The following is a 27511-nucleotide window of genomic DNA, read 5'->3' on the forward strand; positions in this document are numbered from 1 at the left end:
GCCTCAGGCAGTGCGCAGTGTTAGTTTTGCCAAAAAAGAAAACACAAGCCCTCGTCATTTAAACTAGAGAACCTTTATTACATAAACCATGGTTGTCCATGAGGCCTCAGTTTGATATTTCTCATTCCAAAATGAAAATGAACCAGCAGAGCGTCTCAGCGTTGGTCTTTAGTGTGCATACCAAGGCTGACCTGCATGGCAGGTCAGGGGGGAGCCCACTTCCCCCAAAACAAAAACTATGAACCACAGCACCAGCGCCATCTATTGGCTTTCAATTCAATCAATTCAATGAACAGGTGGCAGGAACCATCCAAAAACCAGTCTACACACCTTTGTGTAGACAACATCACCACGGAGATGAGAACGCCGGGGACGACGTCACAACATCACAACAATGTATTCCTATATAAAACCCCCCATCATGTTTGTTCCTGCCCTGTTCGTTGGCAAAAGAAAATACCCGAATTGATTCAAGTGAAAGTGATGTGAAGGCAGCACTGAATTTAACTGAAACTACAAGTAACAATAATCCTACAGCTGATTCTCCGCTCAAAATACCTTTTTTCTCTGCGATTCCTAATTAGAATTGACAACCATGTCATTTCCATGTCAATGAAACTGCAGTATACGTAACAAACGAAACACAAAAGGCATATCTGTTTCTGTTAAATAATATTGCCGTCATGGTTGCCTGGAAGATTCTAGACTGTTGTGTCTCTTGTCCTCGTCTCCTTGAGGCAGATACGGTTTTCATTTCTCTTACTTTTTTTTTTGTTTCTTACTAATTTAAGACAGCCTTCAGAGGAAACTGAAACCTTTCATGAAAAGTGCATTGTACTGTTCACTGGATAGCTATTCAGTTCTAAAAAACAAGTATGTCCACTACAGGTGAGTCATGTAATGCAAATTTTGTGAATGAGAAAAAGAAAATGGTGGATTAACACACTAAACACTGCAGAATCGTATGTACAGTCAGAGGGCTAACCGTTGCTCAGTCACAGCTTGCCCACGCGATGTCGCAACTTTGGAATTAAGTGTTCTCGGGAGAAATCCGCTCACAAGATGTGTCTCTCACTCTCTCTCACACACACACACACACACACACACACACACACACACACACACACACACACACACACACACACACACACACACACACACACACACACACACACACACACACACACACACACACACACACACACTTTAATACCAATTTGTTCTGACCGAAGATTGGCTAGGAACAGGTCACCGCTATTAGAATTGTTTAGTATCTATATTGAAACCTATCAATATGTTGTGACTATGTATCAAACGCTCGATATACAGTGAGTAAATAGACCCGACACGATGAAAGTTGAGTTGCAAACGTATCCATCTGGCACTTTCAGTAAAAATATATAAGGGCTTACTTTTTTTTCCCTCTCCTGTGAATGATGTAATGGTAAACAAAACTCTAGCACATCAAATGAAACCGCGATGGCTGCGCTTTCTTTTTCTTTTTTTTGTTTGTTAAATAACTGACACATACACACAACATAGAGATTTGGCGAGTCCGCCCAAATGTTTTTTTTTTTTTTTTTTGTTGAGTCGGCAAAGAGCGGTAGTTCCGAGAAGGAGCTCAAGGGGCCGACCGTGTCGACAGTCTCTGCGACGCTGCTACGAGCGCTCGAGTTAAAACAAGGTCTTAGTCCAAGTGCATCGCCGTCTTGGCTTTAGAGTTCAACTGTTCTGGCTCCCGGACGCCAAAATGGCAAACCAAAAAAAAATAAAAATAAAAGCACTCCAGTTTCTTCCAACGCACGAGACAGCAATTTTAGTACTTTTTTTCTGCCTAGGAAGAAGAAAAAAAAATAAAAACACAACCAAGTTTTTTTCTAGTTTGTCACCATTCATGGTGTAGTGTAGCTGCTGGTATCCTTCCCAAAGTTGTAATACTCCTCCATGTCGTCCATATTTGCTGTTGTGAGTTTAGTGAGGTTTTGGGAGCCACCGTTGTCCATATTGTCGGGCGACGTGAAGTTGAAGTTTTGACCTTCGTAATCGGACTGGCCCTCCATCTCGGGAAGGCCTTCTGGGAAAAAAAGGGCGGAAGAAAGGTTGTTCAATAAGTAAGTAGAAAGTAAGAGAAAGAAAGAAAAATACACTGACTGCATCGGTATCTTAATGACGGCATTTCACACAGGATCAACCTATGTTAAAAGTTTATATAAAAGTTAACTACACGTTCGCTATACACTACTTTAATTCCCAGTCAGTTAGAAGCTGCTCGGATCCAATTCAATTTACAGGGAATTCATATACGGGGTAATTATTGAGCAGGTCTGAGTTTGGACATCTGGCTCAAGGTTGCCTATTGCTTAGTTGTGGACATTGCGTTTTGAACCCAGTACCTTTCGGCTGGGAGTCGAACCCCCTAACCACTACATTCCCCTGCCTCTGTCGCAACCCTCTCCTTTAATGAAAGGTTAGCAGGGTTGTGTTTGCTTTTCTTCTAGCATGGCACCGAAACACTACTGTTGTTAGCACCATGTCTGGTTTAGCTGCAGGTGGTGTTTGTTTATAGCTGGGCTCTCCGAAGCACAACACACACACACACACACACACACACACACACACACACACACACACACACACACACACACACACACACACACACACACACACACACACACACACACACACACACACACACACACACACACGTCAGGTATTGCTCTCTTCCTTGGTTGACTCGTTATTGAAGTTAAGTTGAATTGTTATGTCCAATATGGGGTAAAAGGTCCCATGGCATGAAATTTTCACTTTGAGGTTTTCTAGCATTAATATGAGTTCCCCTAGCCTGCCTATGGGCCCCCAGTAGCTAAAAATTGTGTTTGGTGTAAAACGAGCGGTAGGTATCTTGCTCCGCCTTTGAAAAAATGAACGCTCAAACGCACAGATTTGGGATCTGGCCCCATATGTCGTCATATGGGGCCAAGTTACCTCCCCTTTCTCTGCTTGGCCCGCCCAGAGAATTTGGCCCGCCAATGACACAATGAGCTAGGACCGTGCGAGCGCCACATGTGTGTGTGAATACACACACTGTAACGCAAGTGTTCGTTGTGTTTTGGATAACCGTTCTGCTGTTGGTGTTATGGCTCATAACACGCAACACAATAACGCAAGCTTGCATAAAGCTCCCATTTGGTGAAAAGACTAGACTGCGTCGGGTTGTCTGAGGTCTCTGGTATTTCCACAACGAGATTCGTAGTGGGGATTATCTCGGCCATGGTTGAGAAGGAATTGGGAACCGCGACATGGAGGAGAAAAAGATGCCCAGGATTGTCCGCCAGAGCCCCGCTGCCCGCTGAACGCTGCCCGGTGTTGTCTCCCGCTGGAGCCCCGCTGCCGGTGCTGGTAGCGGGGCTCTGGTGTGCAGCGGGGCTCCGGCGGGCAGCGGGCAACAATCCCTTTCTCCTCCATTTCGTCTGTACTTAATATTGACGTGGAAGAACCAGAGGCGTCTGAGAACCCGACACTTCATTCGAGATTCATAATATCATCCGGAGGCGCAAACAGCGTTTGACCATGATAATATATATTATATTATATAGTTATCTAAATATAATATGATATTATTTAGATATAGGGCTCCAGGACTCCTGCTGGAGCACCCGGAGTGTTCAGTGTTCCACTGTAAACACTAGCGCATGGTACCGTGGCTGAAAGCTGCTCAGGGCCACACCCCCACCCTCCACCTTGACCTGCCTCAAAAAACGGCACATTTGTGGAGAGCTCATTGTGGGACTGGCTCATAGTGGCTGTATCTCTGCACCAAGGCTGAATTTCTTGAATGTCTTCAAGTACTGTATTAGGGGCCCACTAACACCAATATTAAAGCATCCATAAAATAGCATGCCATGGGACCTTTAAGTGCTTTGAATGGGTATAACTCCATGCAATCATTATGATTAATACATTTGTTCCGCATACATTTCCATTAATTACATTCAAAGAAGGCTACAGTTCTTGGAATAAATAGTTTTACGCCATTGGAATAAATTAAGTTATGGTCCACCCAGTTCTGTGAATAAATAAAGTTTTACTCCATCTTTTAATAAATAACCTTATGTTATCTTAATGAATAACGTTGGGCTATATTCCAATCGTACACATGTCCTGATAAAGTTGATAGATAAAGCTTTGCTCCATGCATCGGGATCAGGCCTTACCTTGTCCCTCGGGGGAGACGTCCATGCCGTGCTTGACCTTCATGTGCCGACTCAGGTTGCCCTTCAGGTTGAACTTACTGGTGCAGTACGGGCACTTAAAGGGCTTGCTGCCCGCGTGGAGGTGCATGTGGCCCAGCAGGTTGTACATTCGGTTGAAAGACTTACCGCACACCTAAGGGCGCAGCAATAAGGGGAAGAACATATCAATGAGAGTCTTACAAAAGGACTTTCGAAGGTGCCACTTTGTTGACGTTTTTCTATTCCTGGATGGATCAGTGGATCATGCGGAGGTCAAATATAAAGACTGAAAATAAAGCATTCATTGTTTTGTGTATGTTCATTTTAGCCTGCAACCTGAAAGCGAAATGCTAACATGGACAGTTCACATCGTTGATGAAAAGACAAAACGTATTAGAGTGGTCAGAAAATGGCATGACTAAAACGTTTCTTTCGAAGAATGAAACCATTTCCTCCCAACTATAAATTATGTTAAGCATGAGGAAACTCCCACTATTTACTTTTTCACAGCTAATTTTATGCAGAGCTACTTACAGTAAAATAAGATAAATGTCATCAGATAAGAAGCAGGTTTCGGCATGTTGCTCAAGGAATGCCTACTTACAAACACCCTAGCCAGTACAATACACTGCCAACACCATCCTACAGACAACATGGCTGACGCAATAGTTTAGTGGTTCGGGGGGGGGTTCCAGCAGGAGGGCAAGGGGCTGGAACCCCCCATGTAGGCATCTCCCCACGCTCACCTTGCACTTGAAGGGTTTGACGGGCAGGTGTACGATCATGTGGGTTTTGAGGGTCTGCTTCTGGATGAAGCTCTTGAAGCAGACGTGGCACTGGAAGGGTCGGATGCTGTTGTGGATCAGCATGTGGCGCTTCAGGTTGGCGGACAGCGTGAACTCACGGGAGCACACGTCACACTTGTGTCCCTTCATCCCCTGAGGAAGGAAACCCAGAGACGACATCGGGGTGAGTGCTTTGGTTTATTGATAGCACTCCTGCGGTGCCACAGTCACACTAACGGTTAAACTCGATAATCTCGCACCTTTACGTTCTGCATTTACATTTTCTACTCACACTAGGTATAAAGATATCTTTATCTGTAGCTATTTATAAGACGTTTGTATAGTTTCCTATTTAATTTGTTTTGAGAAAATGTGTAGTAAATAATGCTTTTATTTGAAATGTGTATTATTGTCATTCTGATTACTGCCTTGTACTTGCTGTACTGCTGTGCCTGTGAAGCCCAAATATCCCCTCTGTGATTAATAAAGTAAAAGTCATCTTATTGACCTCAGTGTTCAGGCATCTTTCCTTTAAGAAAGGTAAACCACTGACAAGCTATGGCAATTTACTGTCATAATTTATTAAGGAAAGGGTTAAGGATTCAAAACAATTTAAAATGCAAGTCTAGAAAACAACATCAGTCCACCAAAAACAATTTAATGAATAGATGTGTATGTATAACCGTGTGAGTGAAAATATTAAGATGTAGGCCTACAGCACCCATAGCATACTGTATTTGTACGTTGTATGTTCCTTTTCACCTGTAGGCGCTGTTAAGGCCACCAGAGGGAGCAGTGAGGAGGAATGAGGGGTGGGCTGCACGTACACCCTCAAATAAATGATTCTCACCAGGCTGACGACACTTCCTGTTTAGTCTGTGCCTCCCGTGCATATATAATGCCTCTGGACAAAATAACCAATTTACTGGGTGGATTGAATTAAAAAGTTCTCCATTGAGGTAATCAATTTTAACATTCACGGATTCTAATCAATCATTGTCATGACAGCAAAAATATTTAATACTAGATTAAACTAGTGCTATGTTTATCAATTGAATCAATGAATGCATCAGATAACAATGTGTGTGTGTGTGTGTGTGCACGCGTGCGTGTGTGTGGACAACTGGTCATCAATTATGCACTAATATAAAGACGCCCTATAGTCGTACCGTAACTATGAAAAATACAAAAAAAGACAACTTCCTTCTTCTACCTACTGATCTGATGAAGCTAAGACAATTCCCACAGCTGGAGTGGGGGGGGGGGGGGGGAACACTTAATTTAGCTACGCTCTACTTTATCTTAATAAATATTGCCTGCTCTGCACTGTGCAGTAGAAGTCTCCACAGTGCAGACGCGGCAATCATCTCTCTAGCTGCAGTCAAATATCATCACTGGCAAAATCAATGATTGTAACACTGCATTACAAAGCCAAGGGCTTTCACGTAGCAGAGGAGGATTCAAGCTCCATAGTTTGTTGACATGAATTAATGTCATCTAAACAATATGGAGACCTTTCTTAATTAACTCTGTGGGAGCTACTCTTACAATCTGCTTTTTTCGCTCTGACAGGGCGGTGGGATTTTGGCTGGGCATGGAACGCAGCGGTGCATGTTTGTGTTCTACCTATGGGTCCCCTAAGATCTCAATTTTGGGACGGAGGGATGAGAGAGTGGGTGTGGTTTGGACAACAGAAGATGGCTAGCCGTTTCTCGTCATTCAAAGATCTTTCTGATGGTTGATTGGGGAAGTCATTGCTTTTTGCTCTAGTGGTAGTGGTGGTGTTAGTGGGGGTGTTGATGCTGTCTGTGGTGGTGGTGTATGTTGTGGTGGTGGTGTTGGCGGTGTTAGTGATGGTGTCGTTAGTGGTGATGGCATTGTGGAAAGTGCAGATCGTGGTGGTGTTGGTGGAGGTGTTGTTTTGGTGCGGTATTGTTCTGGTGTGGTGCTGTGGTTTTAGTGGTGGCGGTGTGGTGTTAGTGCTGGTGTTGTTGTGTGGCGGTGTGGCTTTACTGGGGGTTGTGTGGTGTTGGTATTAGTGGCGATGGTGTTGTTAGTGGTCGTGGCAGTGTGGGTCCTGGTGGTGTTGGTGGGTGTGGTGTTAGCGGTGCCGTAGTGTTGTTAGTGGTGTAGTGTGGTGCAGTGGTATAAGCGGTGGTGGTATAAGTGGTGGCGGTATTGGTGGTGGTGGTGTGGTGTTAGTGTGGTTGGGTGTTGGTTCCTGCCATGTTGTTGGTGGTGCCGGTGGTGGTGTCGATAATGGTGTCAGAGGCTGTGGTGGCGTTAGTGGCGTTAGCCTCGGGTGGGGGGGGGGGGGGGGGGAGGGGGTTGCCAGAGGCTGTGGCGGTCCGTACCTTATGTGTGAGCGAGTGCTGCCGCAGGTGATGGAGCTGCACAAACTCCAGGCCGCACTGCGAGCAGGTGTAGGGCCGCGGGCTCTGGTGCTTCAGCAGGTGGTTCTGCAGCTGGCTGCGGTAGGCAAACGACTTGTTGCACTCGGTGCACTGGAAGGTGTGGGGCCCCTGGTGGCTGGTCTGGTGGCGCTTGAGGTGGGCGTACGTGGGGAACTCCATGCCGCACTGGGAGCACACGTGGCAGCGGCCGCGCTCGTGCTTGGCCTCGTGGGCGCGCAGCTCGCTGGGGTAGGCGAAGCCGCGGCGGCAGAAGCGGCAGCTGTACGGCTTGACGTCCGTGTGCTGCAGCATGTGGCGCTTCAGGTGGCTGGTCTGCGTGAAGCCCTTCTTGCACACGGCGCACTTGTGTGGCCGCGTGCCCTGGTGCGTGAGCAGGTGGGTCTGCAGGTGGCTGGGCTGCTTGAAGAGCTTGCCGCACTGGGGGCAGGGGTGGGGCTTGATGCCGTTGTGGCCCAGGATGTGCGTGACCAGGTTGTACTTGGACGTGTACGACTTGTCGCACATGCGGCACTTCCAGCGCTTCAGGCCGTCGCCCACGTCCACGCAGTACGACTCGTCGATCTGGATGTTGATGTCCAGGCGGTCCACGCGCCGGCCGCCGTGCCGGCGGGGCGGCGGCTGGTGCTGGTGCTGCCCGTGCGGCCCGGCCCCCTGCGCCGTCGCGGGCGGCGCGGCCCCGCCTGGCCCCCCGCCACCGCCGCCGCCGCCGCCGCCGCCGCCTCCTCCGCCTCCACCTCCCCCCCCGCCGGCCGCTCCTCCCCCGCCGTCGGCCCACATCATCCCCTGGCCGCTGTCCTCGTAGTCGCCCCCCATGCCCATGTCCCCAGAGTCGTAGCTGCCCACCTCGCTGGTCTGGAAGTAGCTGCTAATGGCCTCGTCCTGCTGGCTGGGCTTCATCATGCTGTTGCCCGGAGAGTCCTCCTCCACCTCCCGCACCACCCCTCCTCCTCCTCCTCCTCCTCCTCCTCCTCCTCGCCCGTGGGGCCCCATGCCGCGCGGCCCGCCGACTCCTCTGTGGCCCTGCTCCCCAGGGCCGCCGCTGCCACCGCCGCCTCCTCCTCCTGACCCTCCTCTGTGGCCCACCTGCGGCAGGGGGCCGTGCACGTGGGAGTTGGCCTGCTGCGGGCCGGGCGCGTCCCGGTCACACTCGCTGCAGCTCTTGCCGGAGCGCAGGGTGGCGGGGTCCACCTGCACCAGCCCGCCGCGCGGCGCCATGCTGTTCAGCATGTGGACGCAGGAGTTCATGGCCGAGGCCACGCCCTCCCCCTTCACGTGGGACGAGGCCCCGTCGCCCTGGACGCCGTGGCGCTCGGGCCCCACCATCTTGCCGTCGGGGTGCTGGGGGTGCCCCTGTTGCCAGCGCCGCTGGCTGCAGCTCGGCTGCATGTGGCCGTCCTCTCCCAAGTTGTCGCCCAGGTAGTCTCCGTTGGCGCCGATCAGCTGGTCCGCGTACTCGTAGTCCACTCCGTCTACTGGCGGCGCGGGGGACTCCTTGGGTTCGCCGGTGTAGAAGCCGTTGGGGGCGATCGTGGCACCGAACACTTCATTCTGGGAGATGAGACCTAGCACGGCGGCCTGGGCCAAGGACAGCACTACGACGGGGTCTGTCTGTGTGCCTGCGTCCACCAGCCTGGCCATCACCTTGGGCTCACATCTACCCAGGCGCCGGCTCGCCTCCTCCTGGGGGGAGGAGACACACACACACACACACACACACACACACAGAGTTTAGAGAGTAGTCCACCGGGGAGGTCTCAAACAACATCTCCCCCCATAGAACTTTTCCTCTAAAAGTTTTATTGTAATCGTGAAGATAAGACAGCAGATTCTTGAAGAATGATTTTGTGTCAGTCCTCCATGGTCTTGTCTTATGCTGTAGTTCCTAGAGTGTCGCACGATGCTGCCATAGATGAGGAATCAATCAACCATCCAATCATCCTGTTCTCTACATAAACCACCAGTGACTAGGTTGATGGTGATATTTACAGCTCTCCAGTCCATGGAGAGCAGTCCATATTGTGAACAGTGTGGCTACTTGCTAGAGGAAGAGAATTGGTCATGGTGCGTCCTTCAATGGTGCTGTGGTTTTAATCTTTACACCAACCAATGGGACCATGGCATTAATCTATGCATCAACCAATTGGACCAAGTTGTGGTGCTTCAGTCTCCAATCAAATGTATCCACATGTATCAGTTTGTCTGTAGTCCAAACAACAGAAAGACAGAAGTCACAAAATAAGTTGTGGAGGTAATTAGAAGGTAGAAGGTCTGATCCCAGGTACCATCTGCAACCTCAACTTAAAGTCCTGGCTGCAAATCTGTGATGGGCTCCATGGGCCAATCACACATGATCTTTTTCCAATATCTGAGGTATTGGTTATTAAAGACACACTCATGCATAACCCCAGAGGTGGTGTTCTGTGTGTGTGTGTGTGTGTGTGTGTGTGTGTGTGTGTGTGTGTGTGTGTGTGTGTGTGTGTGAGTGTGTCCAAATTGTATCTAATATCTAAGCTATTGGTTATTAAATACACGGTGTTTGTGTGTGTATGTGTATGTGTATGTGTGTGTGTGTGTCCACAGGCCATCTTATCTTGATACACACAAACAGGAGAGGGGGAAGAAAGAACTGAGATTAAGAAATAAAAGAACAGAAGAGCTGAGAGGCTAGAGAAGAGAAGGACGAAGTAAGTAAGTAAAAAATAGAGGGAAAGAGAGAGAGACAGAGACAGAGACGCAGAGCAGTTACAGTGAGAGAGAGAGAGAGCAATGGGAGGGGAAAGAGAAGCAGGGCAGAGAGATAGAGAGAGAGGGAGAGATAGAAGGAGAGATATAGAGTGAGAGAGTGAGAGAGCGAGAGAGCGAGAGAGAGAGAGACAGGCAGAACAAGAGAGACTGAAGGGAGGGGGGAGAAAAAAATGAAAGAGGCAAGAGGGAGTGAATGAGAGATAAGGAGAGGAGGGGGAGGAGGGAGAAATAGGGCTGAGAGAGAGAGAGAAGGAGAGAGCAGAGAGAGAGCAGAGTGAGAGGGTGAGTGAGAGAGGAGGGAGGGGTGAGCAAGGCAGTGAGCAAAATAGCAGATAAAGGAGAGAGAGAGAGAGAGAGAGAGAGAGCGAGAGGGAGGGAGAGAGAGAGAGGGAGGGAGACAGTGACAGAGTGAGAGAGAAGGGGAGGGGAGAGAGAAGGGAGGGGGAGAGAGAGCAAGGAAGGAGGGGGAGAGAGAATGAGTGAGAGAGAGAATGAGTGAGAGAGAAGGGAGGGGGAGAGAGAATGAGTGAGAGAGAGAGAGAGAGAAGGGAGGGGGAGAGAGAATGAGTGAGAGAGAGAGAGAGAAGGGAGGGGGAGAGAGAATGAGTGAGAGAGAGAGAGAGAGAGACAGAGAGAGAAGGGAGGGGGAGAGAGAGGGAGAGGCAAAGAGAAACTGAGAAAGAAGGACAGAGAGAAATAAAATGAGAAATGAAAGCCAGACAAAACAAGAGACACAAAACCCAGAGCTGGACGAGGTGAGCGACACGCGCGTCGTCTAAAGGAGTTGAGAGAGCAGTTAGGAGGACAACCCCCCAAAAAAGAAAGCAGTTGGTTGGCCGCCATGACTGACTTTTACGCAACGTACGCCGACACTTTGCAAACAAACACAGATGCCAAGAACAGGGGAATAGATAAGAGTGAGCACTCGCGACAACTTCACAACGCTTAAGAGAAGAACGCAGGTGACTGCCATCTTCCCCTTTGAACTCCACCAATTGTGATCAATCAGCAGACACACCACCACCACCACAACCCAATACAACACCATCATCTGCCACACTCTCCCTCTATCTCTCTCTCTTTCTATCTCCCCCTTTCTCAAACTTACCACACTCCTCCTGCTGTGATGTTTCAGGTGCTTGAGGGACCTCATCCTGCTCTGTGTTGAGTGTGTGAGTGACAACAAGGCTGCGCTCCGGCTCCTATTTATACGTGAGGGGAAGAGGCGGGAGGGAGGGAGGGGGGGGGGGGGGAGGTGGCCTATGTAAGCCCCGCCCCCCTGCCCCTCTTCCCTTCAACACCATGCCAGTAGTGGCTGTGGGATTACACGGACGCAAACACAGACACACGTCCCTCCACCACACACACCCCCCAAACTAATAAGTGTGTTTGCTCCCTGATAGTTCAGTGATGGATTAGTGCTACGCATACGCAACAAAAAGTGAAAAAAAAAAAAGGACAGGAATTATTTATTTTATTTCTGCCCATCATTCAGCCTCTTACTCATATTTTATTCTCTCTGTATCTGCCGGTCTGTCTGACAACTGTATGACTATCTCTGCCTGTGTGTCTGCCTATCGGTATGACCATCTCTGCCTATCTCTATGACTGTTCCTATGCATATCTCTGCCTGTCTACCTTTCTCACATGTATGTATCTATCTGTCTGTGCATCTACCCATGCTCTGCCTATACATTTATTGAGAATCAGCGTCCGTGTGTTTCTCTGCCTGTGGGATTTTATACCCATCTGTCTGTATCTCTGCCTGTCTGTCGGAATTTCTAAATTTCTATCTGATTCAATGGATGATTGTCTGCCTGTATCTTTGGCTGTCTTCCTGTCTGGCTGTCCATGTCCCCGCCCATCTCTGCCTGTCTATGCATCTGTATCCGTCTGTCTGAGTATATCACTGTCCCTATCGCTGCATGTACGTCTGTCTGTCTACCACTGCCTCTTTTTGTTTGTCTCCATTTTTATCTCTCTGTCTTGCTTTCTCACTGTCTCTTTGTTTCTGTTCCTCTCTCTTGTATCCAAGTCTGCACAAAAAAAAATCTTCCTATACTTTCCTCTACTCACAAACCATGATGATTATGATGATGAATGTGAGAGAGAGAGAGAGAGAGAGAGAGAGAGAGAGAGAGAGAGAGAGAGAGAGAGAGAGAGAGAGAGAGAGAGAGAGAGAGAGAGAGAGAGAATACTGGAGAAAAAGAGGGGAGGGTGGGAGGAGAGTGAGCGAGTGAACGAGTAAGAGCGAGAGAGAGAGAAGGGAGAGACTGAAAAGAGAAAGAGAAGGAGGGGGATGGGAAGAGTAGAGCAGAATGCGGTAAAAAAGAATAATGAAGATGGAGGGAGAACTACATAGGTCCAGGGAGGAAGTTGGAGGGGAGTAGGAAGGTAGGAAGGTATGATGCTATTGCTAATGATGCATTAAATAGGCCTGCTAATCGTTCACCATTTGACTAAAAGATAAAACACCAAACAGAGGACAGCTATCTCGACTAGAGGTCTGGGGTGCTAAAAACTACTAGCACCCCAGACCCCTAAAAAACTGAAAAGGTCATGTATGTCGATTTGATGGACGCACATGATAAAAAATATATATTTGTATTATTATTTTTACGACTTTGAAAGACAAAAAAAAAGAAAATACAATATCTTATTATCTAAAGCTAGGGTAGGCAATTTGGAAAAAGTAAGCTTATGCAAGATTTTTAAAGTATGCAACAGAAAAAATCTCACCCCTCCATTCAGGCCTCTTGTGCAAAGCCACTCCCCCAAAAATTACAGACTAGCTCGCAAGCTTTAGCAATAGGTCTGCTTGGCCTTGTGGAAGACACCAGTCATATAAAATGATGGACGGGAAGAGTGCAAACAGGTAGGCAGGTAGGTAGGTAGGTAGGTAGTCAGCCGGGTGGGCTATTCAATCATTTCAATCAGGCCAAATGAAATTCTTGATGCTTCCAAAAAATGTGTCTACAAAAATACTGCCCCCCCCATCGTAGTCCTCAAAGCAGTGCTGCCAAATTAGCTGTCATCCATGTTGCTTTTAACATAACCTCCCTGACCATTTTGTCAAGTTAGGATTTTCATGGCAGAATTAACTCTCAGATCATGTACACTAAAGTTAGCTGAACTTTCAATTAAGTAGCACAAAATACAAATTATCAATCAGAATATTCAAATATTTGAAGTTATCAAAGAAGGGCGAAGAGCTAGTATGTGTAAGCTAGGATACAAAAGCTCTCTAGGAGATATGTATATGCTAGGAAATAAATATTAGCTAGAAACAATGCAAGAGATAGCTAAGATATACGAGTCAGCTAGAAGTATTGAATGTATTAAGAGTTAGCTAGGAGATATGTATTGAGAGTTAGCTAGGATATATGTATTTCATAGCATACATTTATTTGCTAGGATATAAGAAAACGCTAGGACATAAGAGTCAGCTTGGAGATACATATTTTATAGGATATTAGCTAGGAGACACATTTTAGTGAGAATGCAAGAGTTAGCTAGGATATGTTTATTTGCTAGGATACATATAAGCTAGGATATAAGAGTTAGCTACGAGAAATACATTATTAGTTAGGAATTACACTTTAGCTCAAAGATGTAAGCAGGGAATGTACAGTTAGCCAAGAGATGTGTATTTAACTAGGAGATGACAGTGAGCTATGATATAAAAGTTAACTAGGAGGTACAAACAAGTTATGTTAACTAAGAGAGGTAACACAGAGCTTTAGCATTTAGCATTACAAATGTCTCACAGGCCATTCGCAAACAACGGGACAGCAGCTAAAAATACAGGTGTGAATGCTTTAGACGCTTTCAAGTCCTATTAAAATATTATCAGACAAAACACAAGAGGCAGTACCATACAACTAACTTACAGTGAAACATGTGGAGCTAGATCGCTGGCTGGCTTGCATTATGCCAGGCTAAAATATACATGGGCTGAGGATATACTAGTTTACTTTGTGCAAAACGTACATACATACACATAGTAGTTTGCATATTGCCCGAAAAAAGCGGTCTCCAATGAGGTCATTGGAGACAGTGTTTTTTGCGAGGTGTGACTACACTCTGTCAGTAAGACTTGCTGGATACATCTATTTTAGATGGAGGATATGAGGAAGGAATTTACTCTTTCTAGGGTCTAAGTCCCTTTTGACCTAGAGCGAAGATGTGTGTTGGGAAGAAAATAAAAACAAGAAAACAACAACAAACAACAATCTATTGAAATGACATATAAATTGTATTATTTCCAATTAATTCTTAGTGCGCATGAAGCTATGCTGTTTACATACTTTTGACTATGTAAGCTACTATTTGGCTATATCAAGATGAGAGTATAGAATATCAATGGAAGAAAAAGCATAAAAATATATAAAATAATGAAAATAACTGTCTCATAAAGAGCTAGGTAATGTATAACATGGAACGTGATCAACATACCTTGGCATATAATCACCAGTTAGATAAATTGTGTATCATGAGGTCTTGATTTTATGAAAATAGATTATCCTTTTAGGATTTAACATTAAGGAACATTAAGATAGACACAAGTGATGCATTCTTGCCACGACCAGACTAGAGGGCGTCCATACCATCATAACACCTGACAGGTGTTATGAGGTGAGGGTCTGGTTCTGCTCCATCCTAGCAGTTACCCTAGACTAGATCACAACATTGTGTTCTGTCTGTGGACCCGAGGCCTGGTTAATCTAGTTTACATTCCTCTGACACTTCGCTTGTGTGCCTTTCTTCCTAGCCTGACATGTTAGCCACTTGTTGAGTTAGGCTAGGGTAACCCAATGTTGGGATAGCCTAGCTATAGGGTTGAGCCTTGGGTTTTGTTTTAACTGTCATTGTTGTACAGTTGGCAAGCTAATGTATTTGGGTTAATCACACACACTACTAAATGGCACCAGAGGCTGTTTGCTTAGTTAAGAAACAAATCGACAAATGGTGAAGAAAATAGCTTATATAGAAATAATAATAAAAAAAAATGATATGGAACATATTATGTGATAATTGTTTTGTTTGTTTTAAGTTTGTAAAGAAACAGTTTTTTTTAATAGACTTTGTATCAAAAATGGCATGGGGGAACGGTCAACAACAGGATAGAGAGAACATGGAGGAAAGAGAGGGCAACAGCAGAGGAGAGGACAAAATGGGGGCGTAATGGAGGAAGCAGAGAGAAAGAACAGGAGAGAGAGCGAGCAGAGAGAGAGAAAGAGAGAGAGAGAAGCAAGCAGAGAGAGAGAGAGAGAGAGAGAGAGACAGAGCAGGCAGAGAGAGAGAGCAGGGAGGGAGGGAGGGAGAGGGCGAGCGAGCAGAGAGAGTGAGAGGGTGAGTGAGTGAGTGAGTGAGAGAGAGAGGAAGGAGGGGGAGAGCAAGGCTGTGAGCAAAATAGAGCCAGATAAAGGGAGAGAGAGGGAAAGAGAGAGAGCGAGAGAGCAGGAGAGAGAGCAGAAGGGAGGGAGGGAGAGAGCTAGGGAGAACAGATGATTGCATGGAATGAAAGAGGGATTGAGGGGGGAGGGAGGGGAGGAGATAAAGAGAACGGTGGAGGGAGGGGGGAGACCGTGAGCGAGTGAGGCAGCGAGTAAGGGAGGGAAATGGTGGAGTGTGAGAGGAGAGGGAGAAAGCAAATGGGAGGCAGGGGGAGGGTAGGATGTTAAAGGGAGAGCAAGAGAGTGAACAAGCAAGCGACGGAGAGAGAGAGAGAGAGAGAGAGAGAGAGAGAGAGAGAGAGAGAGAGAGAGAGAGAGAGAGAGAGAGAGAGAGAGAGAGAGAGAGAGAGAGAGAGAGAGAGCAAGCAAGCGAGAGACAGACAGAGCGAGACAGAGAGGGAGAAAAAAAGAGAAAGAGCGAGAGACGTAGAGAGAGGGAGAGATGGGGGCAGGGAGCAACGTGAGAGAGAGAGAGAAAGAGAAGGAGGGGCAGTGTGCAACGTGAGAGAGGAGAGAGACAGACGAAGAGAGAGGGAGAGACAGACAGAAAGAGAAGTAAAGAGAGAGAGAGAAGGGAGGGGTAGAGCGAGATGGAAACCGAGAGCAAGAGAAAAAAGAGAAAGACAGAGAGGGAGAGAGAGAGAGGGGGAGGGGAGAATGAACGAGGGAGAGGAGGAAAGAGGAACAGAAAGAGGGGGAGGGGAAGAGAACTGAAAAGAGAAAACTGAAAAGGAGAGGTAGAAAGACTGATAGAAAGAATAAAACAAGAGGGAGTGAAATGAACGATAAACTAGATATGATAAACATCATGTATGATTTAACAGTATTGTCGCAAAAAAAACATTGGTTTGAAACTCATCGCATGCCCAATGTTATCACCTAGTATATACCTTCAAGGAAGAAAATGCCTCATATGACAAGAGGCTGGTGCATTTTGACATCCACAAAAGGCCTCCGACTTAGCCACATGGGCTCATTATCTGAGAGAAACACAAATACTCTTTTACATCCTAATGTCATTAATTCCATTTATGTCCGACCCAAACCAGTGTCTAACAAGAGACTACAGCCATCTCCATGAATGAATCATGCACAGAACGGATATTCAGCTGGAAAAGCACAAAAAATCCCAGTTGGTTTTGCGCCACCATGTCTTGAGTGTTTGAAACTCGGGCTATATAAATAGTCCTTGAATAAGGAGACGTGTGGCCTTCAACTAGGGGATGCTCAAACCCTAAAGGAAGTGGAAGGAGCTCCCTTAATGGCTGACCTTACTCTGGACTACAACACTTGGCCTGTATCCAGGACTGGCCAGGTATGACGCGTCCATGGTCCGGACACAGAAAGGCGTCGGAAATTGCATGTTCGATCAAGTCTCAGAGCTGTCTGGTTGCCTTTGGCCAGCAGAATTGATCAAACAAATGTGATCACCGTTCCTGGGTGCAACTTAATTTACTTAGATCCTGGACATACATCCTATTCTTCATTCCCATGATGAAATGGTTTGGTTTAGTGATAAGGAAAAGGATGGTTATTTTGTTTTGGTATTAGTTTAAGAGAACAGTTAGGTTTCGGTAAGAGTTTGGTGAAGGTCGGAAAGACATCTGGGGAACGAATCATGCAAATAATTACAGCCACTGAAAACAGTAAATTATTATAACAATGAACTTGACTAATGTGACTGACTAGCCAATGAAACAAGGAAGGAGTTTAGTATTGAGCAACTGCATAACTGAGTTACAAAAAAGCATACCTGGTATGAATTCCAGTGTGTCAGCAGATAACTTTGTGACATTTGTGGATTCATGTATAGGCTACTGCGTATACATGAGAATGACTCAGGCTGAGTTTAACCAATGTTTACTAGCCAATAACACAACACATGCATACACATGTGTGTATGTGTGTAAATTCATTAATCAACCATTAGAATAAAAGTAGCCTCTTTATCTATGTAATTGCCATATCATTTTGTCTACGTTTCTGTGCTCAGCTGATTTGGAGTTGATCGGTAAAGGATATCATTAGAAATATATACAATTAAAAATGTAATAATGGGAGAAGATAGGTATTAAAAAAGCCTACGTATCTCAGTAAGCATGGAGGCACTTGGAGGTGCAGCAATGGCAGCCATACCATTTCATTCTACCCCTCTCCAACTCAGTTCCAAACTACATCACTCTTTCTCCTCTCATTCTCTCTTCCATCACTCTTTCCTCATGTTTCCATGGATACAGTTCACCCTTTGCTCTCTCTCCATCTCCATCCATCTCTCCCTCTCTCTCCCCCTACCTCCCTCTCTCTCTCCCTATCTCACCCTCCCCTCTTTTTCATCCCTAATTCAGTTTCTTTCCTTTTTCTCATGCGCTCTTCTTATCTCCGGCCCGACCACCTCATCTCCATTCTGTACCTTCTTCAGTTACTGAAACCTTGTTGGACTTGATAGAAATAAATAAACAAACACAGAAATACAGTCTGAATAATTCTAAATAAACAGATATTTCATCAACAGTAGAGGAATCTCTTTTTTTTTTAAAGTGGATACCATAACTATTGTGAATGAGCCACACACACAAACACACACACGTCAGAACAGTCGCACACAACCTTGCCGAGAGAACCCAATTACTCTGGATGGAAATCAATTTCTAAACGAGACAGGACGCTCTTTAAAGAGTAACCTTACACTGAGAGGAAAAGAAATGACAATGACAGCGCCACCTCTGGCACAACAGGGGTCATTGCAATCACAGATTGTGATTGGCACAAATTAAAGCAAGGTAACTTGGCAAGTGAGATCCCCTGACACTCACCAGCCAATCAGAGTAAAACTTTAATTCTTCAACTATTTTGGATTTCACTGTTTGGCATGTCTGCTTCCTTTGAAAATACTTTGGTAAATGTTCTTAAAAAGTGTCTTACAGTACTGCGAGTTCATACATTTCTTAGCATGGCGTGGCCCAAGTGGGAATCAAACCTAACCACGGGAGTGTTGGCCAGGGAAGCATTAGTGGTTTAAGATAACATTATACATTGCTAGAAAGAGCCAAATTACAATTTGATTTCACAGACTTCTGGCAGTCAGAAGACACACAGAGACTTTTAAAATGAATTGAGCAAGCAGTGGGTCAGTACAAGCTGCAGCAAGAACTACATTTGCATGCATCCAACAACGGACTGGCACTATGCACTAAAGGTTGATTTATACTTCTGTATCGAATAGCCGCCATGGGTATACTGTGGTTCTCAACCACAGTGCTCACATTTATCGTTCTGCATCCCGACGTGTAATTACATTTTTGGAGAGGTGCAGGTAAGCTACGGCGTACCCACGGCGGCTATTCAACACAGAAGTATAAATAAAGCTTAACTCTCCTTATTGTCACCCTTCCATGTACATGCCTGGGTAACAGTCGACTTTAGCAAAACAGAATTGTGGCCACTGGCTTCGAAAGAGTGATAACCCTCATTTGGTGTAGTCCAGATGAATGTGTTCAATTTACCAATGATTGGTCAACATTCAGTAATTATTGAGGTCTCAACAACAGTTCAGAGACTGGTTCCGTTAACATAAAGTGGGCTGTTATAATGCCCACTTCAAATCAGACAATTAGGGATATTGTTGTTTGATATCCCTCCCCATCTCTCTCTCTCACACACACACACACACACACACACACACACACACACACACACGAGAGGTTAAAATAATGCACAAAGTGACACTGGAAATTATTAAACATCATTCTTGTCGTCTTTCTATGTTATCATACAGCACATAACCGAGTCAAGAGACCTGGGAAGACGCATTTTTCAAGCATTCCGCAGTAAACCAGGATATTAAGAGAATCAAAATTAAACATAGGACAGATGGGTATTGATCCTTGAACGTTTGATTTATGATGGTGGGAGTACTACTTAGGAGTGGCAAGGGTGATCAATATTATTATTTGTTGTTAGAATGTTGTCATATAGACAAGTGTGACACACAACCACAAAAGCTTGTTTTGTATTGCAGATTAAATGAGTCAACTGGTCCCTTATTGTATCATGTAGTCTTAAAGTTAAGATACTTGCGTATCATGATGAATAATTTTGTTCTATACATTTGGATATTTGGATATATTGGGAGGAAAACATGACCTGTGAGAATTTTCCGATATCCAAAAGTACTTTATAGTCATATAAAGTCTTAGTCTTTATAGTTTATAGTCAGAGGTGATCAAATTGAATGAGTGTCTTTCTGGATTTTGAATTCCCATCATTTAAGCTGTAATATTTTCTGAAATCATCTAATATTGTCCCTCCTATTTTGATGTACAACATAGCTAAAATGATGACAACATAGGTCTTGCTATAATTTGTGCTATAACACTATGAAACTCCATAAAGTTTACTAGGCATGTGTTTATTCTCTCCCAGTGATCTCACCTGTAAAATGAAAAGGCCTGCATGACAATAATTGACCAACCTTTGCGAGCTATGTTAGCCATTTTAAAAACTGCATATCATCAGTTTCCTTCACAGTATTGATGCTAAATTCAGTAGATGGTGGGGACAAATCTATTAACACTTACATTTATATATTTATACTCAATATTTCTAATAAACATATTTTGGCAGGTATATAACTGATAAAACTATATAATTGATCATTAGCTAGCAAACACACCAATTTCAGTCAAAATGTTCAAACATGTCAAACAACCACAATGTAATCAAGGATAGGAAATGATGAGGAGTACTGTAAACAAAAAAGGAGCTTTAATACAAAATAAATAAATATTAAATTAAAGGGATAATTTTACTATTATTATTATTATTATTACTTTGAAAGGTTAAAAAAAAATCCATAATTGACACACAACAGCAAGAGCCTCAGTTGATTCCATCTCATGTTGAGAGGTTGGCTGGACTGGAGAGGAAGTCCACACCAACTGGTAACCGGTAACAACTTCACACAACAGAACGTTGGCAAAGCCCCGCTTAACAAGACTAGACGCCAGCCCAAGCTGACAGGCAGGACTCACACGTTCACATTTCAACCCAGGCAGTAGATAGGAGGACTCATAAGAAGAATATGGTCTACATGGCAAACAATCCAATGTTGAAGTGTTACCTGAGATCTCAGCAGGGTGTGTGTGTGTGTGTGTCACAATTAGCAGAGGAGTGTAAATTACATGCATTTTATGTGCCAAATTTTCAAAGATCGCTCAAACATGCTTTGACCCCGTTTTAACCGTATACGGAATTCAGAAATAGTAGACGCCGATATCCTAATAATTATAATAAAATAATAATAACAATAATAATAATAATACACACAACACCATCTCATACAGTTAGTATAGTGCTTGTAAACATATTACTCTTCTTGGCATACAGCATTGAAATACCATCTGCTGTAATCGTAGGTCTTTCTTATAGCCTGAATCAGAAAAACCTCCATGTCTCTGTCGCTCTCTCTCTCCAACTCTTGGTACATCATAGTGATAAAATTATGCACAAAATAGAAATAGACCCGACCTCCAGGTAGCTGGCTAATGTTTTTTAGATCACAATGGAAGTCTACTGCAACAGAGCTCAGCATATATACCATGCTTTCTAGAGACATGATACTTAGGAAGAAGTTGAGAAGAAGAAGTTGAAAAGAAAAAAAACATTGCTTTTGCTGCCTTTATTCTTTGGCTCACCTTTCCAAAGCAATACAAGATGAGGTCAATTATTCTTATTTTTTATTTTGAGCTGCGATCTATCCAGGCATAGCCCAGTGCTGACGTACTGCAAGAACATCAACACACAACAGGCATCCGGAAGAATATATACAGGATTTAAAACAGGTTTTGAGAGACCACTTGTTAGCTATAGCTGGTGGAGAGCTACAGCTATGGCCAACAAGCCCTAAAACATTAGGCCTTTGTGCTTCCAGAAACATCATCCTTTCTCTCCCCCTCTTTTTTTTTTTAACCCAGCCTGCAGCAGAGCAAAGCACTGCAATGTGCTGACACCATCAGCTGCTGTTCTGAACCCTTTACCCCAACTCCTATCCTAGCACCACAACCTCCATTCTACTACGTCTACATAGACGTTCAATACATTAGTGAATGAGAGGGAGAGAGCTGAGAAATTTTGGGTGAAGGGGAGATTAAATGGGTCTTTACTGTCGACCTAGCCCGGACTATGTTACCGATGGCCGGGCCTGCCATGTTGCTGGCCTACACGCGATAGAACAGCCTGCTATGATTCATAGACTACATGACATGATCCAGAGCTCAGCATGGGGTTGTGTAGCAGAAATACCAATATATCCCTATTGATCTGAGCTTTGGGAAATGGCTATCAAGCAAGACAACAATACATCCAATAATAATTCAGCTATGTGTATTTTGATGATGTCTAAGATGCTGGATTTTATAGTGGCTAATTAATTAATAATTGAGTCCATTTGAGGTGGTTACTATTTCACAATATAAACACCAATGTAACACCGATCTACAACACTAGTGATGTAGCAAATAGACACCAATATATCACTAGAAGAAACCATAACACTCTAAAGAGCAGTGGGGCTTTCTTGAGTCTGATAAATGCAGAACTCAACTCAGCTGGGCACAAACTGAAATACATAAAACTGGCAAGACAGCACACAAGACAGACTACAACAGTACATAAGTCAGGCTGAGCAACAGTAGCGCACAGCTATGAGACACAACATCTACCCACTGAAGAGCCACTAAACCTTATGCAGTGATACACAAACACAAGCTTCCTTGAAAGGTGACGGCAGTTTCACTTTGTTCAAAGTAGGTTGGCGAAGATGTTTGAGAAAGGATGCAGTCCTCTTTAAACTGAAAGCAGCTCAACTGACACAAGGATGTATATGGCCCACAAGGAGGACGTCGTAGTAACCTTTGTTAGCCACTGAACTCCACCGGCCACGGGCCTGTCTGGCATGTGCAGCATGCAGGCTATTGCTGTGAACGCAATATACACATACTATTGAACTAGACGTTGCATCATGTGAAGACCCAGGGTTTTATACATTATTCCAGAAGCAACAACCTATCTGCACGCACAATCAAAACAACGGAGATCCAAGTTAAAAAACGACAGCTGCCTTAGAGATGCATATGAGGAACATACATAGGATGATTAGAGAAGCACACGGGGACTTCCTCGGTTATGCAGTGCAGATTATGGTAGTCATAACTCACTCGCTTGAATGGCACAGCCAAGATTTCTGACAGGCAAGCGACGCTTCAGCCGACTGGTGAAGGTAGCATGTATTACCCATTAATACCCCATAATACACCCATGAAAACATCCACACATATAGGTGTTGCTGCAGCATTGCATCTGCAGTCTCACATTTTGACACGAAGCAAAAGGGGTTGCGAGTAAACGGGGTTTCTTGGTGGCATAACGTTACCCCATATCCAAGCCTGCTCTTCTCACTTTGCTGTTCATAATACTCATATTCGTATTGACTTGCACTGTATCTTTAAAAAGGGCCCTACTACAACTTAACGGGAAAACTTTGTTGCAAGACGGGCCTACGCGAGAAGACGAATGTCATAAGGGGCTATGTATGGATTGGTATTGGACAGAAATGGGCTGGATGTGGCCTGTTGTAGCCCCTACTCCTTTATGCGTCTCTCTCCAGCTCTCTCCATCCCCCCTTGCGACGCCATCTGTTAGTGGCATGAGAGAATGTGGAAGTAAAACAGAAAAGACGACATTTTGACTGTACTTGCTGACCTACATTGGCCGTGTGTTTGTTTTCCACACGAAAGCAATAGAATACGCGAAGCATGCACACCGCACGGCACACAATGTACCCAAAAAACAACACACAGACACAATCCAGCGAGACATTTTCGGGGGGTGGTCAAGAGGAATGTGATAAGTTAGGGTAGGAAACACCGCTCGCCTCGCCGGCCCGGGCGACTCAACCCAGCGCACAGCTCACTCGTCTATCCGACCCATCGGAATAAAAAACAACCGCGGAACTCACCTGATTCCAAAATGGGTTTATGGTGGCGACGTGACTGTGATGATAGTGAATATTATGGTGGATGTCGGGGGAGAGTTGGAGCGGCGGAGAGCCGTGGCGCGGAGCAGGAAGGAAGGGGACGGAGGAGGAGGGACTGACGTGAATGAATAAACAGCCGGGCTCCTCCTCACTCCTCACCGCCACAAGTCTAGCAAGAATGTGGCTGACTTAGTGGAATGCATCCGAAGCTATTGTCGATCGTACAATGCCGGGGTTTATGTTTTCTTTAAATACATATAAATGTATATTTATGAATTAGAAGCTGCACATATGCATGCCTGGTCCTGGATTTGGATAGGCCTATGTTGCCTTATCGATGCGACAGTATTCATTTTGGACATTGTGATGTCTTCACATGTTTGTTTGTTTTGTTTGTTGTTTTGAAAATGATACACCCACTCGTTTGCATTTTATTTAAAATAAACACTATTACTAATGTTGCTCTAAACCAATAACGTTATTCGTGTTATGTTAATAAATTCCACAAGATGTCGCTATAAAATGAAATTATGTTTTTGGGCCGTATACGTTCAGTGGTTGGAATGGTATGATAGCTAACTGTTACAGTATGTATTGTTTAAAAGCGAACGATAATACAAATACATAGAATAGAAAATAAAACGTTAACTATAAAATATATATATATTATTGTCAAGTCAGTGTCACTCTTCGGGTCATTTGACATATGTTTCCAGTAAGTAAGTACAGGATAGATTTAAAGTTGAACTCTGAGACGGATAAAGTGTTGTCCTGAACTGAATAGTTTTGCATCTGGGTCCTATTTATATACATCTTTATTTATTAGATTCACATATGTGATCGTGCCTTCTTTAAGTTTACTTTTGTGCCAGTAGAGGGCAGTATAATTCTGTTGCGCATTTCAAGTACCTTGTTACAATTTTCTTCACGGTGTGTGTGTGTGTGTGTGTGTGTGTGTGTGTGTGTGTGTGTGTGTGTGTGTGTGTGTGTGTGTGTGTGTGTGTGTGTGTGTGTGTGTGTGTGTGTGTGTGTGTGTGTGTGTGTGTGTGTAATATGATCACTTACTGTAACTAAATAAAAACATCCCAAAAAAATAAATAAAGACATCCCTTGAATACATTTTTATTAAACATTTTATTGATTACTTTTTTTTTGGGGGGGGGGGGTGCTTTCCTTTTAAGTAAAAACACACATTTAATACAGAGATAAATTATACAGTGGATCATGTATCTGTTAAAATACACCTACTTCTACTGATTACTACTGAAATGCATTTATAATCCACTGTGTGGTAACACATATATTTGTGATTACTTAAATCAAATGTCAGATTAATATTATGGACCATGGTTAATGCATTATGGTATACATTAATTGTAATACATCTCAGCATTCATCAAACCTCTTCTGTTTAATCAGTAGTAAAGATGGCTGAATATGATCTTCTACATAAATACATGCTGTTTCTGTCCAACAGTGCCCTGTGCATGTTAATGTATGCAGACCAGTGGTCCGGGGCCTCTGTGGAAACCAGCCTGGACCCAATCAGAGGAGCCTATTGATTGCTCTCTCACTCCCAGTCAAGGGTGAGAAGAACATTTGATTGTCTCCAAAAGCTAATCATCCAACATGGAGCCTTATTCTTGGAATAAAGTGGCAAGGTGTGCTTTCCTGCTGATCAAAAATGTCTCTGAACAGCGTGGGTGTTTTCTTGTATGTGGGACAGAACAGTTAAAGAAGAGAGGGAATGGCATGTGGCACATAGGAACGGAGGCAGGAATCAAACCTCTCATTACATTTGGTTAGTCTCGTGTTTTGACCTACTGCCTCCCAGTGTTTGTACTTTTTGTTCCCAGCTTAAACTGTGTGAGCCGTGTTGACAGCGAGATCTGCGGTGCAGTGCAGTAAACAGGAAATAAAGGCTTTAAATCCATGTGTTTATATGATCCTCTTCCTCACATTAACCCGCCACTCTGGTACATTTATCCATCATGAACAGCACAATTTCCATGGCCGGGTTTTGTCTGAGCAGTGGAATTCTGAACAGTTGAGTGTTTGAGAAGGACTGTGGGTGGCCTTCATCTACAGCAGCACCTCCTCCCCCTGCTTCTCTTTTCACTTGTCTGGACTATGATTAGCATGCAAGCTCAAGGTTTCCTCATGACAGTTCTGCAGGTACAGCTCTCAGTGAAACATGTATGCCCACGCAGATTGTGCAGAAGTAACAAGGAACAGTACAAGGATATGGGAAAATCATTTAAAAATATGTTAAAGTGGTCCATTACAAGGGGGGATAAAGATGTATCAATATTTAAAAGATATACCACTCTTTAATTTCAATCAATCCTTCTTATCTTGTCGTTCTGTCTTACTTTCTTCCTTTATTTTTCTTTTTTTCTTTCCTTCTAAGCGATGGCTATCCCCATATAGGCTACCAGATGTTAGGGGTTGCCACATCAATTCTGGGTTCTATATAGCCTATACCACCATAATAAATATATAATCATGTGAGCTTCATAATCATAAGAAATATTATATGATCTTAGAGATAGAGTACGATCATTTACTCATGGCATAGAAGGACAGAGAATTTAATGGAAACGTTTACATTTCTTTCCAATGCATAACATATGTTACCAGTTATGACCTTGGCCCACTGTCTATATATCAGACAGTGCAACAACATAGCAGCCAGTGCAGAACTCGAGAATTTTAGGTTGCAATCAATGCAATGGAAAGTGGTGGGCTGCTCTGCTAACTATAACTGTACAGCTAAATGTTTCCTATCTGCAGATATCCAGACATGTGACGCCTGTAGACTCCAACCTCCTGGATGCAGTCATACTGCTTCTGTGTACGGCCTGTGGGGGTTTGCCCAATATTATGAACAATGGATACCTAGTATACACCTGTATTTGCAAGAATCTGAAGGGTCACAAATCAATATGTTGTGATTATTTTCTATTTTGATGTATTGCAACATTTTGTATAGCCCACATTTTTTTGGCTAAATCATTCAATTTAGCCAACAAAATGTGGATAGAATGAAACTGATTGTTCTAATGACTATTTGGTGTAATCAATATCACAGCACTGTTATAACCAGGCAGCTTAGGGAGCTACTGTCCTTGTTTATGGAGATCTGGAATTTCACCAACTCACCAACTCAACTTGCTGACCTTGGGGCTCGAACCCAGAACCTTTCAGCTGCAGGACACCCTAACCACTACACTCACCTTCACCCCATCTCTAACTATAACTTTCCCCCTTTGGCTTATTTTCATTTCTTTCCATGACCCATTTGATGGGACAGGATATGGGAGAGGCCATTAATAATTCCCCTGAACTTGGGCTTGTGCTTCCCACAGCCCTGTAGCCGAAGCGCTGATAAAGACCCAGAAAACAGAATAACCAAATAACAACTCTTTAGATCCCAGGATCCTAAGGATGCAACACTGGGCTCAGTTGTACCTTCAACGCAACCTGCATTGGCAAAACTGCAGCCAATATCACAAATCATTCGGATTTCCTACTATAACATGTGGGAGAGGATTGCAGGTACACACACGTGCTCCTTGCTTTGTTTTCCACCATGTATCCTGGCTGCAGATCTATGGGCCCAGCCATATGTTTGCTATTGCGCGAGGCTGGTAAATGCATTGCTTGTTCTATGAGGGCGTAACTGGTATTACCTCATGCATCCACGCTGACAGCCAGCTGCAGAGGCTCCAACGCTATGCTGCTGATGCACAGGGGAGGGCATGTTAAGACAACTCAAGTTCACGTGTTCAAAACACTGCACACTCCCTCTAGAGTCCACCAAGTGTTGCATAACAGCCCAGACTTC

General features: G+C 44.5%; 1 protein-coding gene across 3 annotated transcripts; it reads right to left on the reverse strand.

Annotated features, from left to right (window-relative positions):
- Positions 1–41: 41 nt before the first annotated feature.
- Positions 42–23749, reverse strand: znf710b (zinc finger protein 710b). Of its 3 annotated transcripts, none has more exons than XM_084476204.1 (5): positions 23647–23749; positions 7372–9111; positions 4979–5170; positions 4215–4386; positions 42–2074 (listed from the first exon to the last, which is right to left on the reverse strand). In XM_084476204.1, the coding sequence occupies exons 2-5, from the start codon at positions 9067–9069 to the stop codon at positions 1893–1895; spliced, it is 2244 nt and encodes a 747-aa protein (XP_084332330.1). In that variant the 5' UTR covers positions 9070–9111; positions 23647–23749; the 3' UTR covers positions 42–1892. The 3 variants fall into 3 exon arrangements, with proteins under 3 accessions (XP_084332330.1, XP_084332329.1, XP_084332328.1); XM_084476203.1 differs by lacking the exon at positions 23647–23749 and adding an exon at positions 11285–11345 and having other exon boundaries at positions 42–2071; XM_084476202.1 differs by lacking the exon at positions 23647–23749 and adding an exon at positions 11285–11345 and having other exon boundaries at positions 43–2074.
- Positions 23750–27511: the final 3762 nt, after the last annotated feature.

Source organism: Micromesistius poutassou (genome assembly GCF_964030765.1).
Source record: "Micromesistius poutassou genome assembly, chromosome: 12".
NCBI lineage: Eukaryota > Metazoa > Chordata > Actinopteri > Gadiformes > Gadidae > Micromesistius > Micromesistius poutassou.